This window comes from Agrilus planipennis, unplaced genomic scaffold (genome assembly GCF_000699045.2).
Source record: "Agrilus planipennis isolate EAB-ADULT unplaced genomic scaffold, Apla_2.0 scaffold35, whole genome shotgun sequence".
Taxonomy (NCBI): domain Eukaryota; kingdom Metazoa; phylum Arthropoda; class Insecta; order Coleoptera; family Buprestidae; genus Agrilus; species Agrilus planipennis.
In genome coordinates, this window is record NW_020438957.1 from 532,662 (window position 1) to 553,964 (window position 21,303).

Below are 21,303 nucleotides of genomic sequence, written 5' to 3' on the forward strand. Positions count from 1 at the left end.
AAATCAATTTTGCATTTTAAGCTAATTAAATAATATTTCCACTGCAAAAGCAAGTCGTTAAAAAACAATAAGCTTCTGTCAAAGTATTGATTATATTCCTGTTTATAAAATCATGCAATAAGGATTAAGCTTTCATATGTCTCTAATGCATTTCTCCTTTTTTGTTCGCAAATCTGATCTTACTCAACAATACTAATAACGAATAATACATGAAACACCTTTTCAATAAAAAACATATTTTTTATTTATTGTTTTTTTAATGTTAAATACCTAGTTTTATGCTAGAGTAAAATATAATAAATATAAAATAATCTCAAGAATATAATCGTCAATTTTTAACTATAGGTTTACTTAATTAATTACATTATTGGATAACTAATTACGTCCTACGTTTTTATATGAGCAATTTATTGTTTTTGAGCAATTATTATAAACACCCTGTGTAAAATACTTACTTTTTGTTTTAGAAATGAAATATGTGTGCGTCGTGTGTTAACTAATGAGTTAATAGTAATAATTAAAAGTACGTAATTCTGATATGGCCACTTCTTTTTATTAATCGATAAGACAAGAACTAAATAAATTACCACGAGGTGTGATATGTATATTTTAAGTTTAATTTACTTAATTATCCTAAATTGTGTTTCTTTTTCTATTTTATTTAATTGAACAACAGGAACTAGGAAACGCAGTCCATAAAAAAATAACGTTTCTTTCAGTGTGTTTCTGCATCCTATTGTAGTACATGCTAATTATGTTTAAGTTTTTCAGCCCTACTATTCGTCGATTGATTATTCAGTTCAAAAATTTGTATAAATTAAGTAAGCCGAAATGTTTCGATTCAGTTGTTGTAAAATCAAATCACAGATGAACGATTGTGTCTTTGAGCTTCCTCGATATATCTCCAGCCTCCACTATTCCTTTGTGGTACCTTTCACTTGTTGTATCCTCTTGGGACGAAACGTCGTATCGTACGCCCAATTCAGTTTCTTGAATATCGTCGTCTTTTCTTCGGTTACTTGGGAATTCTTCAAGATTCAACGATCCGAGACCTGTCACTATTACATGAGACAAAGTTTGCAAATTTCCTGATCGAGCTCCCCGTGAATTAGCATCATCGATATGATTATCTTTTTTTGTAAAATGATTATTATGCAAATGCTTCACATGATAACTGTCTTTGTCATCGTTTGTAGGGATCTCGTTCGTTTCTTGAACGGTAATTCCATGAAATTGTTTGTTTGGGCCATACGTTTTAACCTTAGAGTGACCCTGGATGATGAGATAGAAAGGACCTCGAACAGGTTCAGTTGGTTGTTTGTAATGTTTGAATAATGGATCAGTTGTCATTGAGATGTTTTCTTCAGTAGTAGTTACTGGGGGTTGGGTGGTAGCGGCTGATGAAGTCTGTACAGTTGTTGGCAGAAACGTTGAAGCAGCAGGAGGTTTAACTGTGTTGATTTCTTCAACTATTTGTTCACTTTGAAGAATACTGTGAACGGTATTTATTAAGGGTTTCTTCCGAGGATTTGAGGACATCATATCCATGTCTGGTCCTCGTGGATAGTCGGAGGAAGATGGAGACATCATTACTGGCAAGTGTACTTCCGGTTTCATTATTGAAGGTGGAGGTGGGGGTTGCATGGTTTGCATTGTCTGAAGAATTTGGAGAGTAACCGGTCGTGGTTTGTTAACTATTTCCACAGGTTTTCTCATTGAATTTTGTAAGTGAGGTGCTGTTACGGACATTGGATTAGAATGAGGAAGAACGTTCATAATAATTGGGGGTTGAGCAACTGACATTTTTGGGGGTTCAATAGCGATACCAGATATCCCTGAAGGGGGATGCATTTGTGCTTCAGCTTTTCCTATATTCACGTAGGTGTTTGCTAAGCCCAAATCGGCGTCCGTTACTTGCCCTTTAATCATAATTTCTGGAATCTTTGATGAATCTTCGTTTGTCAAAATGAATGAGTTTTGAGAAAATCCAGTTAAAATTTTACCGGAATTATTTCTAGAGTTTTCTAAGGAATCGGTAACAGTAATTAAACCTCCTGACGGCCTCATTACGAAATCTAGTGTAGACGAATTCAAATTGGGTTTGGAAGTTTTATAAACAATCTGACTGCTGGCTGATGGAAAAGAACCAAACTGGTTTTGGTTATTTGTAAATTCATTTTCATCTGCATAAGTACTAGACTGATATCTAATGTTAGCCTTTTCCACCGTTACGACAGATTTTTCATTTGTCTTTTGTACTGGCGAAGATGTACTTTTGTTTTCTGCGTTGCCACTCGAGGGTATCATACTATTGTCCTTTTGGTAGGGTCTTGAATTTTCTTGTGCTTGCAGTGGAGGAGGTACCAACATAGTGTAAGGCATTCTTTGTTCCATTTTATATTTATTCGGACTATATTGCGAAGATGGATAATAGGAAGACATGCTGTAATGAGGCTTCGATATTTTTTGAAAGTTGTTTGGGATATTGAATTTGGGACCTTCGACCATTTTTAAAAAAGGATCGTAAGAATCTTTTCTGGAGTTTGCTATGTATCTGTCATCACTTCTGAAGTCACTATAATGGGAATTATAGTCAGCTGACGTTGATGTTCCGGTACTAGGTTTTTTTGAGGTGACCCCTAGAAGAAGTATTTCAGTTTTTTTTGGTTCTTCTGGAATTGAATGGTCTGGTTGTCGAGATTCGGGATCTATCCAGTACCGCACGCGATCTAGCACAGGAGGCACATAATCATATGTTGGGTCGTGTTTCAAGGGATCCCCCATACCCAATGGTGTCCATTGTTCATAATCCATTCTAGGGGCAAATATTCCTCTACCTTCTTTGACGTTTTTGTGATCTGTCAACAAAATCTATTGTTAAAAACCATTCAGTAATTTATAAACGGACGCCGAAATGTTCAATAAAGAAATGTCAAACAATATAAGTTGTTGATGTTATGATTTCCTTATATTAGTTCCTGTTTTTTCATTAAATTCGTAAATCGTATTTTGTTATGTTTGTTATGAATTGAAAGTACGAATTGCGGAAAGTTTGAAATTTTTTTTTCTTCAACGACGAGTAAAACGGAGAGCACGTATGATAGTGGTTTTACCACGACGAAGACCAGTAAACAATAAGGACATAAAAGTGAATACGACGTCAATCTAAGACATGACACACTGACCCATTCAAGCTTCGGACATTACTTGAATAACGACAATTAATCTAGAATTCTTTCTACATTTCATCGGCAGCACGCCGTACGAACTCTACTTGGAATAGTGCACTTATCTATCTTACCATTTTCCTCTTTCAGTTCAACAGATTTGATTTCCTTTCCGGAATCGGTGGCATCAGCAACCAGACATGGCAGGACTAAAATCCACGCCACTAACCACCTCCTGTTCCGGTTTCTCATGTTCTAAAAAACAATTAAGTACTATCGTCAATGTTATTATTTTTATAGAAGTCTAAAGTATTAAATTTGTATAACAGAGACTCTTACATGATGAAACAAAAGTATCGTGAAAAATTCGTTGGAAAGCTTTCTGTGTCTAAATGTACAATTTTGGGAATATGATAAAGACAAAGATCTAACGATACTGAAGATAACTATATTTTTATTAGGTTTGATAGGTTTCAAACAAGTTTAAAGAGTCTATTGTAGGATGGAGGAATTATCCGGTAGTAGGTATACGTAATTAATGAAACAGTAGTTTAATTTTTCTTATCTTCAGATAATAGACACCCTCTCTAAAAGTCACTTTAGTTTGTTGTCTTTTTTGTGCTTTCTTCTGTTCCTATTTCCTATTTCATATATGCATAGACGTAGAACAGTTATTTCAAAGGTCGTACAATATGTGGTGTGTCCCCAACGTAAAAGGTAGCGACTAATTTTTCCCGTAGCCATTCGAAACACGTACAAAATTCGAACCTTAATGACAATTTAAATATGCACAGTTGAAAGTAGAAAGTAGGTGTGGATTCCCATTTGATGTAATTGACGTGAACTTTTCCAGACGCGAACTTGTGGCGTCATACAATACGTGATTTAACTTATTTTTTTGAAATGCAAGTCCGTTGTGGTGCAGAGTACTCACAACTTGCAAGTATAACCAGTATTTTCAATTGTCTTATAATTCAACGCGAATGAAAGTAAGAGTTTGAAGATTCACTTTAATCTTCTTACAATTTTTTGCTAAAAAACGTTTCAATCACATGATTTCTAAAAATAAGATGATTGTAAAGGTCAACAGAAATGTTGGCCACGTAGATGATTTCGGAATGATCAAGGAATTGAAAAACATCGGTTCCGATTTCTTTTCCGGGCTGTTTTGCTGCGGTCCATGGATTTATATACGTTTTGCTATCCTTAGCTGATGTCAGTGTTGATTCCACATCACCACTGAGGATACGTGGATATAAACTTTGACAAAACAACCTAGGAAAGAGATAGAAACTGACCCACATGGACCAAGAAAGCTTTAGAATTACAGTATTGAATAATATGTTGTACTCAGTGGCTGTCTAATATTGCAACCCTTTGAATTTTTAAACAATACAATCTAAGTGGCGTCTGAGAACGAAAATCAAAAATAAACTTGGGCATTATCACGTATTTAGACGTTGATCGCCGCCGGATTGTATGAGCAAAGACAGATAATTGATCTATTCAGCCCTTGGTATTTCTTTGTAGTTGCTACAGAATATAGTGATGTAACGGAAGTGTCATAATGGAAGCAGAAGCGGAAGTGTAATGATTTTAGATTACTTTTTAATGCAGTGGTCGTGCGCCCTTTCCCGAATATTTCATTACAAATTTTGTATTTGGAATTTGCATCGTTAATATCAACAAAATAATCCCAAATGGAACTTCTTTTTTGGTTCAAAATTGCATTTTCAACTTAAAATTTACACCGCTGAGCAAACACTATTAAAAATAAATAAACGTTGTAACTGTATTAGTATTTTTGAAATGAAATTATTAGAATTGTTTAAAAGGGAGCTGAAAATCGTGGACGTTTCTAAATTAAATTAGGAAACTAACAAGAAAATAAAATTTGGAAAATATCAACATACGAAATACTAACTACTGAGCAAGTGCTTTAGTTTGATCACGATCTGCAGTGGTACATTAGTGACAAAATTGTGTATCGTTCTAAATCTTCAACGACCGACGCCCCAGTTGAAATTCAAATCGTATATTTATTAGAAATGCCAAGTTAAAAAAGATTTGTTTTGTTTTCCGTGTATGTGTCGCGGGGCCAAGCCTGTGTAAAAAAACGGTGCTCGAAGATTAAATAGCGGAAGCTTCATCCATTAACCTCGCGTGTGTGAATCCGATGGCAATTCTCGGAAGAAACCAGACGGCTGGACGCCGCTCCCGCAGATTTCGAACACCGGAGACCACATTTTATAATAACTTACTACACATAACACACACAAAGAGAAGACCTGTTTGTATATGTATATAAATGCATGCGTATCTTTAACGCACACTTTGTATATATGCATTAAGTTTATACATTAAAAAAAACCAGCTGGTCTTTCGTTATTGTTGGTTGTGTGGACAAGTAGGCGTGATTCGGCCCTTTACTTGTTGCATCGTTAATTTACGATTAGAGATTGAATCTAATTATACGATATAGCAAAATTATTTTACAATTTCCGTAATAGAATTGTTAAATCAAAGTATTGCTGAAGAATCAAAGCTTATTTGACATGAAGAGCAAGTGAATCCTGCCACAAACTTATGTCGAACAGTTTGCCTTACATCTAATTTTAAGGTGATAACTGGTTCCAGATGTTTTTCGTGATCGTTTCTGTTTAATTCATTAATAAACATGAAAACAGAAGAATTTATTAATTTTCTGATGGTTTATCTGATTCGGAGAAAGATAACCAACAATTTTTCTCAAGGCGATATGTTAGGATGCAATGATCAAACCATAGTGTTCATAGAAAGTGCGAACTGCTTCTGCTACCATTAGCATTAAAGATAAAAATTGCTTCCAAATCTATAATTGAAATTACAAGATGCTCTTGAAAATCAAGCAATAAGTGCGTAATAGTTTGAAATTTGGACAGACGTATTAAATAAAGGACCAAAAGGTACTCTCTATCGTACTTTTGAAGCAAGATGGATGTTAAAATACTTGGTAATTTGGACTTGATAGGAATAGTCTTTATTTTACTATATATATCAGGGTTTCCAAATACTGGAATCGAAAAAGTATTCGGGTATCTGTACCAAACAGTCCCGAAAATATTCCTGACATCGAAATATTGATGTTTCGTTACGCTAAATTTTTATTGAAAAGAGGTTTAGGGAAATCAATTATTTACATTGAAGCAAGATGGCTGTTAAAGTACTTGGTAATTTGGATTTGATAGGAATAGTCTTTATTTCACTGTCTATATATCAGGGTTTCCAAATACAGGAATCGAAAAAGTATTCGGGTATCTATACCAAACAGTCCCGAAAATATTCCTGATAATAATAATGCTTCGTTACGCTAAACCTTTATTGAAAAAAGGTTTAGGGAAGTCAATTATTTACATTTGAATTTTGAAATTAAAAGAATATATATAAAATTTGTAAAACAAGACCAAAGTAAGCAGATAACTAAGAATACCCGAATTATCCATAAGAATATAATTCTCGAGTAAAATCTCGGAATAATCCTGGTTGCAAATCCGGTACCAGAAACCCCATGTACTATGTCTATACTGAAAAATTCAAGTTGCACTAAACCCAAATGAAATTAACAAACCATTACAGTAACAAAAGTTGCTTTTGACATCAATAAAAGAAACGCTTTCTTTAGATGTCTATTTATTTGAAAAGAAAAACCGTCTATTACTTTACTGGAATTGAAAGTGTATTAGGAAGGAATGTGAAGATTAAGTGCTCTATTGTATAAAGTTTCAGATATAAAAGCTCCAAGTTTAGAATAATAGTTAAAATGCGCAGACTTAATTCTCAGTTAGAGAAAGCATGTAGTATATACATTCTTTATGGGCATATGAATTATGTTCAACAATTACTTATCGGTATTAATTAATGTAAATGGTAAGTTTGGGTCAGCTGACGGATGGGACAACGGCGACTCTTCCTCTACCACGGCTCCACGCAGTCTGGGTTTCACACAAGCCATCGAAATTATTACCACATATTACAAAAAAGAAAGCTCAAGTAACAGACGTTCTACTAAAACAGTTTATAAATCTAGCGGTTCTTATTATGGCCAAAATAAATCACAGCATCATTAACATGAAAAGATACATGTTACATATCCACAAAGTAAGTAATAAAGTTTAATAATAAGGATTATGAAAATTTATCGCCTTCTATTTCCAACATGCCCCAAAAAGGATTCTTGCTTTTCGACAATCTTTTTTTTTTCAAGCAGTACATATGGTGGGACATCTAATCATTAAAACATAGCCGATTGCCCAAACTCATTCTCTTATAATTGGAATGATGACGACGAATATGAGGACAGATTTGAAAGAAGAATCGACATTTCTTGCATTGAAACTTAATTTATTTTCGTATACATTCGCATACACATTTGCATATAAGGATCATCTATTGGTTTGATTATTTATTATACATTATACATTAGATAAATGATACTAGAGCGGTGAAGAATAATACGATAGAAGTCTTGTTTTAAAGGATGCATCATGTCAAAAAATTCAACTGTGTAAATGTACTTTTATGGTGTCATGCAGATTTAGAATGAATAACATGGTTTTGGATTGATTTTTTGATTAAAAGCTCTTGTGAGATATTTTACTACTACGTTACAGAAACTACAGTTTCTGTAACGGCTTCAAATATACTTCTCGCTTTTTATGTCGGGATGCGTTTACTAGCAAATTGAGGATTAGGCACATATTGGAAAATAGAAACTTTTCTAAGGTCACTCAAAGGTTTGTGTTTCTAAGGAACCATATGATGAAGATAGCTAGTATGCTGTTAATTAATCGGAATTTTTAATTGAAATTCATCAATCTTGTAATAAGGTGGAATGTTTGAATGTCAATATTCATTAAAAAGTTACGGTACATGCCGTGCACCATCAACAGGGGTACCATCCGTCCAAACATTGGCGAGTTGTACTAGTCTCGTTAATAAAATTTATTTGTGCCCAACTCTGACGATACAAAATACAAAATAATAACTAGTAACTTCAGTTTTTCCTGATAACTGTTGAAGGTGTCGATTGTTTTTAGGCCGTCCCGTTTTTTCGTATAGAGGTGTTTTGAAATTGAAAATTTTTGTATTGACCTAACCCAAAAAAACTACAATTGAACGTCTGTCGTCGGGCGTTCCAAAACTACCGCTTTAGGAAGTACAAGTCATACGCCCACTTGTTTAACTCTTACTTTACATTAATTTTCGGCTGTTCGCGAACTAAGTGCAGATGAGGTGACTGGTTTTCCAACACGATAATACGAAATGTTCGGACGCACTTCATTACAAGTACTTTTATCTAATTGTCGACACTTACAAATCATTCATTGCTTTTCACGGCAGAGATAAATTGAATGGCTTTGTCGACAGGAATCAGAAGACAAAATTAAACATATTTACAGGATTATTGAAAAATACGTAGAGATAAAGAGATACTACGAATGTAATTTTATCTGTCATGGTAGGAAATAATTAATTATTCGCATAAAAAAATATAAATTCAATTCAACTGGGAGAATTCACCTTGCAATTTAATATTGGCACAGAGTAAAGAAATTTAAATAATTGTGACTCTTATAAAAGGTGAAAAATATAATTGACGTTTTAAAAAAAATATCCGGATCCATACAATTGCTTAAAGGACTTCTATTACAATTAATTTAATTTGTTTATAAAGCTGAATATAATTTTGAGGTGTAAATTTCAAAACGACTATTGAGAATAAAACTCCAATAAAAATAAAATTAATAAGATACTCGGCATACAGTCATCATAATCATAAGGTCGTCAGTCCTAAGACTGGTTGGACAAACATCACCACTCCTTGCTATCCTGAGCTAATTTCCCTAAAACTAGAACAATCCATATCCTTATTTGCGAACAGTAATATAATCTAGGTCTACCTCTACCCCTCCTAACTCCTGTTTCTGCCTCTAGTATGTCTCTGACTAGACCTTCATGCATGAGAAGGTATCCTACCAACCTATCTCGCTATTGACTTCCTTAAAATCCTCTGTTCTACTCTTTCTAATACCTCTTCATTTCTAACCTTCTCTATTCACGGTATCCTCATTATTCGCCAGTAATACCACATTTCGAACTCTTCTAACCTTTCCTTTTCCACTGCGTCCACCGTCCTTGTTTCGCACCTGTACAGCGCCACGCTCCAAACATACACCTTTAACAACCTTTTCCGAATTTCTAAATTAACCATTCGCGAGCATAGAAGTGACTTCTTTTTATTGAAGGCGACTCGACCCTGCGCTATCCTCTGCTTTATATCTTTACTACTCCTTCCGTCCTGACTTATCTGACTTCCCAGATACCTAAAATCAGCCACTTCTTCGAATTTTTCGTCTCCTATCTTTATATTCGCTCTTTTTTTTCCCTTGCATACCAGTTTTACAATTATTATATATTTTCATACAATACTGTTTTGTCAATACCGCTTCCATTTTATTTAAAGCTATCTCTAACTTCTCATTGCTAGATGCTAATACTGCTATATCATCTGCATACAGTCGATACATAATACATTCATGTTACTAATTGTAAATTGGCAACTTTGGAAAATTCGGTTCACGATGCAAAAAAGACGAAATTAATGCTCGAAGAAAACTGTTGTCACTCAGTCGGTCTCGGTTACAAATGTTAATAAACCGAATGGCTATTATCGTAAACGTTAATAAATGTACTTAGTCGCTTTGCGCACGAGAGTGACAGTAATAAATGAAGTCATGCGTGGGTCAAGTCGGGTAACATGGGCACTCTCTGATGATGGCGTGAGAAAATGTGTGGGTGACTGGTGTCACCTTCCGATTTATACAGGAATTGTCCGTGAAAATATGACTTTCGGATTTCGTTTTTCCTTTATTACAAGTACGAAAACTGAAAACGTGAAATATTTACAGAAAGCAAGAGTTTTAAAAACTACGATCGGTGAGGGACTAGAAAATGACTAGAAAATTAGTAGTAGTTATTGCAAAATTTTCTACTTTTATTTATGAATATGATAGTTTGAAATAAATTGTTGTTGTTTTGTTTGGCCCAATTATTGCTTTGGAATGTTGAATTAAATGAGCTTTGTCGTTGTTGTTTCTTATTATTCTTTACAGAAAATACTCGAAACAAGAAGTACCTACAAAGAAAGCTTTTTTTTTTTTTCGTGATCAGTCAATAATCTAATGATTATATTTTTATGAAACTAATACATTCGAGTAATAATTTTAATGTTGTATTTTTACCTATTTTTAGATATCCGCTGTAATACCTATAATTAAAATGATAATTTTACGATAAAAAAATTCTTCCTCCTTTTTTTTTAATTTCTTGTAGCCTTAATTTCCATTAACTAAGTTGGCTATTAACATGAAGATGTAGTAAATTTGTTCGCAAAAGTAGATACCTCGCCTTTATTTGTTTAATATCGCAATAACATGTTAAACATACTTCTTGTTTTGTGTATTATTTAGATTTGCTAAACACACTTTTTACAGGTGGAATTGGAATAGCAAGATAATTAAAATTTAACATCTTCTAGTCCCTCACTGATCCTAGTTTTCAAAACTCTTGCTTTCTGATATTATGGTATAGATTAAACTACGTTTAGGGGATCTAAGGATAGCTGTTTCCTTTAAGTACGCCAATGCTTTTCTCTTACAGAATTGATTAGCTGTAAAATAAATTTGATGGTTTAGTTTTTAAAACGTCGAAGTACCTTTCTATGGTTAACGAGCGGAAGTTCATAAAGTTTATGATTTCAAATTTAGATGCATACATGACACAAGTAAAAAAAGCAAATTCTCAGCTTGCTGTGGGGTCGAGGTGTACTTCTATTTACATAAATGTCTTCAGGTTATTTTTGCTACATCACTATAACACGCTTACCATAAATCTAGCGTTTTATTTTACTTGAGTCTAATATAAAGTGTATTTAATAGGTATATGTATAGGCAATAAATGCTATCAATTGCTGTCTAATGCCTATTATCCTTTCTCTCTAATCTCCTAAGCTCTTTTGAGAAGGTAATTGATACGTATATTAAAATATTAATTTATATTTACCCAAATATTTTTGAACTAATTAATTCTTGTTAGAATTAACATAGATAATAATAACAGAAATAACTACCCTCAGCGATGTGATGACTTATAGCCAATGTTTCCTTCAAAAGGATTAATTGTTTGATATAATTTACCAATAATTGTAACGTACACGCTTATAGCGTACAAAAGTAACGATGAAATTCTGGAATGAAATTCTGGAACACTCTCAAACTTTTGGTGACACATGGTTTTAACTTTCTGTGTTTAATAAATTTTGTCTTTGAGTGTGTTCCACGAAGGATAATTAAAAGAAGGGCTCTTTTTCTCTATTTTTTGTTACAATTTTATGTTCTCGCTCAAATTATATCTACACATTTGTAATACTTGATAATGAGTTTGAAAATTGGTCGAAAAATCAACCACAACTTTAAAAACATTTTTATATGAAAATCAATTGTTTTTAGGGTTTCATTACTTATCGTTAGCTTTTAGAAACCGTAAAAGAGTTTCGTCAAAGTTCGAATGTATTATTTTTTATATATATTTACTCGAACAACGATAATTTTTGAAAGAAAAGTACTTACCGTGTGAATTCCTCTGTCAAAAAGACACTTGATGGTCAGTCAGTGTTTTCCTTCAAGTTGATTGATGGCGCACTCAATCCGATGAACAGGGGGTTGAATTGCTTGCCAAAATAACTTAGCGACGATCAAGTATCCTTCGAAAGGACACGTTCGTTTGTTCATGCGTTGTTATCGTACACTTTGAGTTGACACAGCGCGAGTTGTGGGCTTACGGTGGTAATTGGTTCGCTAATTGTTATTGTGACTCTCTCTTAAAAGACATGTGCAGACTGGTCATAGCCGATCACAATGAATAGCAGCGACTCGCTCCCTACCATCCTCATTATTTTCTCTTGGATCCATTCATGATGCCAGGAGGCAATGCACACTCCGATGGTAAGGGGATAATCATCGGTAATACTGAGCAATGGTGAACTTGATCGTCTGTTCGTCCAAGTGCCGAAAACGTGGAAAACTATTTATTTTTATTTTGAGAAGTTTTCTTGTGGGAAACAAGCGATATTCACGCAAATATAACCCATTCTGACATAGACGCTTATAAGTTTCCTGACCAGGTACTTACTATTTGCAAAATATGTTTTATTTTTTATCATCTCTGGGAACTACAATTACTTATTGTTTCTTATGTGCCACTTTGTCACTATACTTTGGCTGTTTAATGGTAGAGCACTACTGTATTTGCTTTAATGTTCCATTGTTTAGGAACTATTTTGTATTGTACACAAATTCTTATTGATGTCTGATTGTTCGTAATTTTATTATTGAATTAGAATTGTGAATTAAAGAAATTATTTTAAAATTCTGTTGAAAGTTTCGCTATTTTCATTGCAGCTGTCTCATTTCTGCTCATTCTTGTCGCCAAATCCTAGTTTAAGATGTATTTTTGTTGGTTGGTCAACGAATTGTTTATAGCTGAACGGTCAATGAATTGTTTATAGTTCAGCACATGTTTGAAGATAAAATTTATTTATAAATTATAATCTATTATCCATTATCTTCAAAAGTAAAATAAAATAAAGCTGTTTCTGAATTCNATTTTTAAGAGAGTGAAATTATAGAATCTCGTAACTCAATAACTTCAAACACCATTGTAGAACTTTAGAGGGGGATGAAATTTACATCATTGGATCCAATAAAATCTATTTGGAATCAAAAAGTTTGACATAGGGTCATTTTCCGTAAGGATCCAATAAAATCTATTTGGAATCAAAAAGTTTGACACAGGGTCATTTTCCGTAAGGATCCAATAAAATCTATTTGTAATCAAAAAGTTTGACATAGGGGACATGTTTGAAGATAAAATTTATTTATAAATTATAATCTATTATCCATTATCTTCAAAAGTAAAATAAAATAAAGCTGTTTCTGAATTCAACAAAAGTTGCTTTCAGGATCTTTTCAATTTATTTAAGTAGTAGCTGCCTCGACAGACTTCGTCCTGTCAAAAGTTATTGGTCGGTCGCAGTCGAATAGAAAACATAAATAAATAAAATACAGCTTAATTCTTAATCAACTTGAAGACATACCAAAGATAATCTTAACACGCCTTTATTTTGTTTTGATTGACGTTAAGTGTTTGACAGCAGACTCTATCGTTTGTATGAGAAAAGAAAAGTGAAGATTTTAGGTTTTTCTGGGCAATTTTTCTCTTCATAAGAACCTTCCTCGGGCTTCAAAGAATATTAAAAACAATTATCTAAATTGGTCTAGCCTTTCGAGTTTTGCGCTAAGCAACACATTTAGCTATCCATTTTTATTTATATAGATGTTAATTCTTATTAGTAAATTTGCAATAAAAGTAGTGAAATGTTTAACAAAATTTCGAAATCNCAGAGTCATTTTCCGTAAGGATCCAATAAAATCTATTTTATTTCTCGAACTAGATCACGTTAGCAGAAGTCCAAAACAAAATTCAACTACGCTTTCAATTACTTCCTAAAAGACAGTTTCACATTTGGTATAACATATGCATTTCTCCATATATAAATACACTACATTATTCCAAACTTTCTCACGCTATTTCAGCATTATGTGATAGTATTTTTAATAAGTAACTGTTGAACAAAATAATGAAACCGAAATTACCCTGAAGAACCATCTAATATATACGAGGGTGGATTGATAAGTTTCTGGCCTAACCAAGAGATGACGCCACTAGGCCTACCTTGAGGTGACATTCTATAGTACCATCCTTGGATAGCTTGTAGCTATAGTTTCAGCCCGATCTCCTTGCTAGTGTAGGTTTGACAGCACGCTGAACAAGACGCCTCTGTGGTTTTCGTAAAAATGGAAAAGCAGGAAAATCGTGCTGTCATCAAATACTTTTATTTGAAGGGGTTAACGCCGAAGGAAATTAAAAAAGAGATGGACTCAACACTGGGGACATCCTCCCCGTCATATTCAACCGTTAAGCAGTGGGTTTCCGAGTTTAAAAAGGGTCGTGTGAGCACCTCTGATGGGCCTCGCTCAGGACGCCCCGTTGAGGTCACAACTCCAGATATGATCGAAAAAATTCATCAAATAGTGCTGGGAGACCGCAGATTGAAAGTGCGTGAGATAGCTGAGACCTGTAAGATGTCATATGAACGTGTGCAACATATTTTGCACCAACATTTGCATATGGAAAAGCTCTGTGCAAGATGGGTGCCGCGTTTGCTAACAGTCGACCAAAAATTGATTCGAAAAAACATTTCTACCGCAAATTTGTCATTGTATAAGCGTAATCCAAGCGAATTTTTGCGTCGATTCGTAACCGTTGACGAAACGTGGGTCCACCACTACACTCCTGAAACCAAAGAACAGTCTAAACAGTGGATTGGACCAGGGGAACCAACTCCAAAGAAGGCAAAAACAATTTTTTCGGCGAACAAGGTTATGGCTACTGTTTTTTGGGATGCAAGAGGTATTATATACATTGATTACCTTGCAAAGGGTAATACTATCACTGGTCAATACTACGCAGACTTATTGCAACGTTTGAGCCACGAGGTGAAAATTAAACGACCTCATCTGGCGAAGAAAAAAATCTTGTTTCATCACGATAACGCACCAGCGCACACGTCAATCGTTGCGACGGCTAAAATCAACGATCTAAAGTTTGAATTGATGCCGCACCCTCCTTACTCTCCAGACCTAGCCCCGAGTGACTATTTTCTGTTCCCTAATCTCAAAAAATGGCTTGGCGGTAAGAGATTTGCGGACAATGAAGAAGTAATCGAAGCTGTAAATGGTTATTTTGAGGAGCTTGACGAATCAGTCTATAGAGATGGCATTAATAGACTGGAACACCGCTATGAGAAATGTATCAGCCTTGGAGGAGATTATGTTGAGAAATAAAAAAAAAAAATTTTTAAAAACCTTGTTTTTCTTGGTCAGGCCGGAAACTTATCAATCCACCCTCGTAAATTATCTCGTTCACGATTAAAGACGTTACTTTTCATAAAAACATAAATTTTCGTTCAATGTATTTCAAATAAATGCTTAGTGTTCATATTGCTCTGACAAAAAAATATTGTATTTATTGTACCCGCGCTGCTGAGATTTCTTAGAACAGACAGAACTCTTTTGCAGACATTAACTCAATTGATGATTGGACAGCTTTCTCAGGTTGACATACATATTGTTTAACAGAATACACCTAAATTTGCGCTGCTCTTGTCTCACCCATTAAGTAAGTGTTTTTTTTTTTCAATCTTTTTTAAATATTTGCTGAGGAAAGGCTTAAGATAATAATAGTGTTAACATACGTGCTTGTACAGTTTCAAGATGAGCGACTACCAACGAATATACGAGGGAAGTTTCATGTGATATTAGTCTAAGATAGACAAGGGAGAAATACGTTTTTATTATAATTTGTATCTCCGCATTACGTCAATGTACTGTGAACATCGCGTACACAAAACCCCGCGTAATGTGAACAGTATATTAGTTATTCTAGGCCACCGTATACTGTGAACAAACCTCCGCTTATAGAAACTGATAACTATTGGAATTAAACTCGACTACATTTTAAAGGACCCCGTTAAATCCTTACAGAATTGGCCCTCTGTTAAACTCTTTGAAATTTTGAATTTTGATAGTTCTCAACGTGTAAACCAAAACTCTCAAAGGGCGCTCAGTCGTAAAACCCATCTTTTTGAGATATGGTCCTTTAAAGTTGTTTCCGTAAGGACTTTTAAGGTACAAGGATACCTATTATACGTATTAATTATGTCCAAGCATACAATACTGTATTTATGTCTTTTGCATAATATGGATGTGTCATAGTTTCGGACCAGGCACTTAACGTCATATTTGGAATCAAAAAGTTTGACACAGGGTCATTTTCCGTAAGGATCCAATAAAATCTATTTGGAATCAAAAAGTCTGACACAGTGTCATTTTCCGTAAGGATCCAATAAAATCTATTTGGAATCAAAAAGTTTGACACAGGGTCATTTTCCTTAAGGATCCAGTAAAATCTACTTAGAATCAAAAAGTTTGACACAGGGCCATTTTCCTTAAGGATCCAATAAAATCTACTTAGAATCAAAAAGTTTGACACAGGGTCATTTTCCGTAAGTATCCAATAAAATTTATTTGGAATCAAAAAGTTTGACACAGTGTGATTTTCCGTAAGGATCCAATAAAATCTATTTGGAATCAAAAAGTTTGACATAGGGTCATTTTCCGTAAGGATCCAATAAAATCTATTTGTAATCGAAAAGTTTGACATAGGGTCATTTTAGGTAAGGATCCAATAAAATCTATTTGGAATCAAAAAGTCTGACACAGTGTCATTTTCCGTAAGGATCCAATAAAATCTATTTGGAATCAAAAAGTTTGACACAGGGTCATTTTCCTTAAGGATCCAATAAAATCTACTTGGAATCAAAAAGTTTGACACAGGGTCATTTTCCTTAAGGATCCAATAAAATCTACTTGGAATCAAAAAGTTTGACACAGGGTCATTTTCCTTAAGGATCCAATAAAATCTACTTGGAATCAAAAAGTTTGACACAGGGTCATTTTCCTTAAGGATCCAATAAAATCTACTTGGAATCAAAAAGTTTGACACAGGGTCATTTTCCTTAAGGATCCAATAAAATCTACTTGGAATCAAAAAGTTTGACACAGGGTCATTTTCCTTAAGGATCCAATAAAATCTACTTGGAATCAAAAAGTTTGACACAGGGTCATTTTCCTTAAGGATCCAATAAAATCTACTTGGAATCAAAAAGTTTGACACAGGGTCATTTTCCTTAAGGATCCAATAAAATCTACTTGGAATCAAAAAGTTTGACACAGGGTCATTTTCCTTAAGGATCCAATAAAATCTACTTGGAATCAAAAAGTTTGACACAGGGTCATTTTCCTTAAGGATCCAATAAAATCTACTTGGAATCAAAAAGTTTGACACAGGGTCATTTTCCTTAAGGATCCAATAAAATCTACTTGGAATCAAAAAGTTTGACACAGGGTCATTTTCCTTAAGGATCCAATAAAATCTACTTGGAATCAAAAAGTTTGACACAGGGTCATTTTCCTTAAGGATCCAATAAAATCTACTTGGAATCAAAAAGTTTGACACAGGGTCATTTTCCTTAAGGATCCAATAAAATCTACTTGGAATCAAAAAGTTTGACACAGGGTCATTTTCCTTAAGGATCCAATAAAATCTACTTGGAATCAAAAAGTTTGACACAGGGTCATTTTCCTTAAGGATCCAATAAAATCTACTTGGAATCAAAAAGTTTGACACAGGGTCATTTTCCTTAAGGATCCAATAAAATCTACTTGGAATCAAAAAGTTTGACACAGGGTCATTTTCCTTAAGGATCCAATAAAATCTACTTGGAATCAAAAAGTTTGACACAGGGTCATTTTCCTTAAGGATCCAATAAAATCTACTTGGAATCAAAAAGTTTGACACAGGGTCATTTTCCTTAAGGATCCAATAAAATCTACTTAGAATCAAAAAGTTTGACACAGCGTCATTTTTCGTAAGGATCCAATAAAATCTAGTGGTAATAAATGCAAACGTCTTCGATTATTTACATATAATTTATATTGAATGTCCCTCGTAGAAAGAGTGCATCCATGCATGTGTATGAAACCACGTGCTCATAGAGTCGTAGTAAGCTAGGATGATGTCTATTGTCATAAATCGTTTGTAATACCTCCACTTGACAAATTACATGCGGCTAAATAGTTACATTGCTGCACCTCAAACAGCAGCAGAAGTCTTTACAATGTTACTTATGTGTTTAGGATCGTATTGAAGCACAAGTGCATCTAGCAACATTCATTTTACAGCGCAAGAAAGCGGAAAGAGGATGGGATAGGATATCATAATGTCTTTCATTAATGTTTACTGCTTTACCTTGTCTTTATATTGTACTATATATGTGGGTATCGTAAACGCATCGTTCAATCTCAAAAGCAAATAAACAACTTCAAGTATCGTAATTATCGGTGATATTAGTTAGAGTTTCATACAATACTATAAATGAAGACGATGTTTCTTGCAGTGGACTATGTTTTGCATAAGGAAAACTTTCCGTTATTGAATACTTAACAAACTTTTTACTAGACTTGCAAAATTTTTGAGTAAAAGTATTTGAATTCTTTTCACAAAATGTATATAGATGAATAATTCCTTTATCGTTTGTATTTGAAATGTTCAAATTCAAGTCAGACTTCTGTGTAACGTAAGTCGGACAGGATATATCAACGTACTATAGTTTTGAAATGGTAATGTGTTATCGATATAGTCAATTTACTAAGTATTTTATTATTCATTGTAAATACCTATCACTGTCAAGAATTACAATATTTATATTTGTATTGTCAATTGAGAAAAGAAAAGGTTAGAAGCGTTTGAAAAGTGGTGTTACAGGCAAATGACGAGGATACCGTGGATAGAGAAGGTTAGAAATGAAGAGGTATTAGAAAGAATAGGAGAATAGACTCTATGGAAGTCAATAAGAAATAGGGGAGATAGATTGGTAGGATACCTTTTCAGGCATGAAGAGTAGGGATAGACCTAGATTAGGTTACTGTTCATAGGTAGTTAAGGATGCGGAATGTTCTAGTTTTTCGGAAATAACAATATTAGCATAGGATAGGAAAGAGTGAAGGTGCGTGTCCAACCAGTTTTAGGACTGACGATCTAATGATGATATGATTACAAATTCTGTTTTTAAATGAATAAAGTATTCTTCAAGAGCTTAGACAATTTTATCGATATCAGTGTTACCAATTAAATAATTTCAAATTTTGGTGTTTGAAATGATAGGGGGGCAAACCGGATTGAAATTATGAATTCTTGCGAATAGCCTTAAAACTAATTGAAATTATCTCCTGATTTTTTTGAAGTTTTTGTTAAAATTTAATGATTTGAACATTTCTACTTCAATTAATTGCATTGCACGATTTCCTGGTTGTGGTGTGCTAAAGAATTTGGCATTACACATCGGTCACGATTTGACTCACAATCTCAGAATGTGTAAAATTCGCGTATGCACAGCGTGATTCTTAACTTACGTAGCCACTGTTGTTGAATTATCTGTGACCTATTAGAACTTGAAATATTTACATTCTGCAAACGCTTTATGGGTACCAGATTCAAAATAAAGAGCACCACGTTGGAATTTCGTGGTAAACGATTGTCGTCTACCACTTTCTCTTTGACTTCAATTGTTTTTTGAAGAAATTACATTTCATATGCAAAATATTAAGGCTTACATCAGAGCAAAACAATTTATTTGTTTTAATTAGTATTTCTTTATTAATTTTAATTAAGTATTTAATCTTTATAAATAACGTTATTTTGTTTTTCAATTAACTTTATTTTTCTGCAGGTGCTGAGGAAGAGTTATGGTGAAGACATGAAAGTGGTGAGTTATTTTTCCCCTTTTATTTTTAATTATATGAACAGATGACTCAATGTGTCAATAATTGCATATAATAGAATATTACCATGTTCGGTTCACAATTCGCCACTGGTGTGCTAGTGGGCATATTTAGATGAATTAATAGATTTAAAAGTTCTTTTGGATTTAGAAATTCAATACACCTATTCATTTTGGAAAATAAGAAAGCGTAAATTTTAAAATTTGATGTGTTGCAATACTTTTGCATTAGCTACATTTTTAAGAGAGTGAAATTATAGAATCTCGTAACTCAATAACTTCAAACACCATTGTAGAACTTTAGAGGGGGATGAAATTTACATCATTCGAAAGGTACTGTACCATAGATATACTTAAAATTAAAATCATTTGCATATATTATCGTTAAGGCAGGTAATAAAGGGATTAAATCGATCGGAAAATGAATCAAGGATGCCTGGAAAATACGTACGTTATGAATTATTTCACTGTAACAATTTTATGTTCATGATTCATTTAATAGTATATCAAAAATATTAAGATCGACAATACGTGTACTATATTTTCAGCGTTATTAAAACAAAAGACCTTCGAGGTTACTTAAACTTTTGTTTTGCTCTTTTAAAAATTTACATCACGAGTCGGTCGTAATGATATGGTGCGTCGATGTAGCGTTTTGAATAGCAAATGTAAACTTTCTTAATTTCACTTCGGCTTCGAGCGGTCATGAACTTGTGCATCTGATTGTCTGATTAGGTGGTTAATAATAATTGTCGAACGATATCGGAAATCCGTTATACCTCTCTGAATAATGAACGTTGGGTTTATTTATTTGTGGATTAACGAAAAATTATGTGGAACTCAAAATAATCGTTTTATATTCGCATCCTCATTTTGATGTGTACTCACCTGAATGGTGAAAACAGAATCCTTATAGTTTTGTCATGTCTGTGCATTATTTTTCACATCCTTTATGATTTGACCAACTTTATGTGTTACATTTTTTTTATTTATTTATTTTTTTATCGTTATGACAATATTAGCATCTAGCAAGGAAGTCGACCAACTTCATATCATACATTTTTTTTGTGCGAGTAAGAGTTAGAGATAGCTTTAAATAAAATTGATGCGCTACGGACAAAACAGTACTGTATGAAAATAAATAAAAGTAAAACAAAATACTGGTATGCAAGGCAAGAAAAAGTAGGGAAAGAGCGAATATAAAGATAGGAGATGAAAAATTAGAAGAAGTGGCGGATTTTAGGTATTTAGGAAGTCAGATAAGTCAAGACGGAAGGAGTAGTAGGGATATAAAGCAAAGGAAAGCGCAGGGTCTGTCGCCTTCAAAAAAAGAAGTCACTTCTATGTGCGAACGGTTAATTTAGAAATTCGAAAAAGATTTTTAAAGGTGTATGTTTGGAGCACGGCGTTGTACGGGTGCAAAACATGGGCAGTGGGCGCGGCGGAAAAGAAAAGGTTGGAAGCGTTCGAAATGTGGTGTTATAGGCGGATGATGAGGGTAACGTGGGTAGAAAAGGTTAGAAATGAAGAGGTATTGGAAAGAATAGGAGAACAGAGGACTCTATGGAGGTCAATAAA

At 33.8% G+C, this 21,303-nt stretch overlaps 1 protein-coding gene across 1 annotated transcript; it reads right to left on the minus strand.

The window, feature by feature from the left end:
• Positions 1–389: 389 nt before the first annotated feature.
• Positions 390–12,124, minus strand: LOC108744861. The gene is made up of 3 exons (XM_018480818.1): positions 11,834–12,124; positions 3,302–3,422; positions 390–2,858 (listed from the first exon to the last, which is right to left on the minus strand). The coding sequence occupies exons 2-3, from the start codon at positions 3,417–3,419 to the stop codon at positions 862–864; spliced, it is 2,115 nt and encodes a 704-aa protein (XP_018336320.1). The 5' UTR covers positions 3,420–3,422; positions 11,834–12,124; the 3' UTR covers positions 390–861.
• Between the last annotated feature and the right edge of the window lie 9,179 nt (positions 12,125–21,303).

Bases quoted from the DNA above. Each gene is read 5' to 3' on its own strand.
- LOC108744861 (XM_018480818.1), bottom strand. From the start codon at position 3,419: ATGAGAAACCGGAACAGGAGGTGGTTAGTGGCGTGGATTTTAGTCCTG. The intron at 2,859-3,301 runs GTAAGATAGATA...TTTTGTTGACAG, and splicing joins TGAACTGAAAGAGGAAAATG to ATCACAAAAACGTCAAAGAA.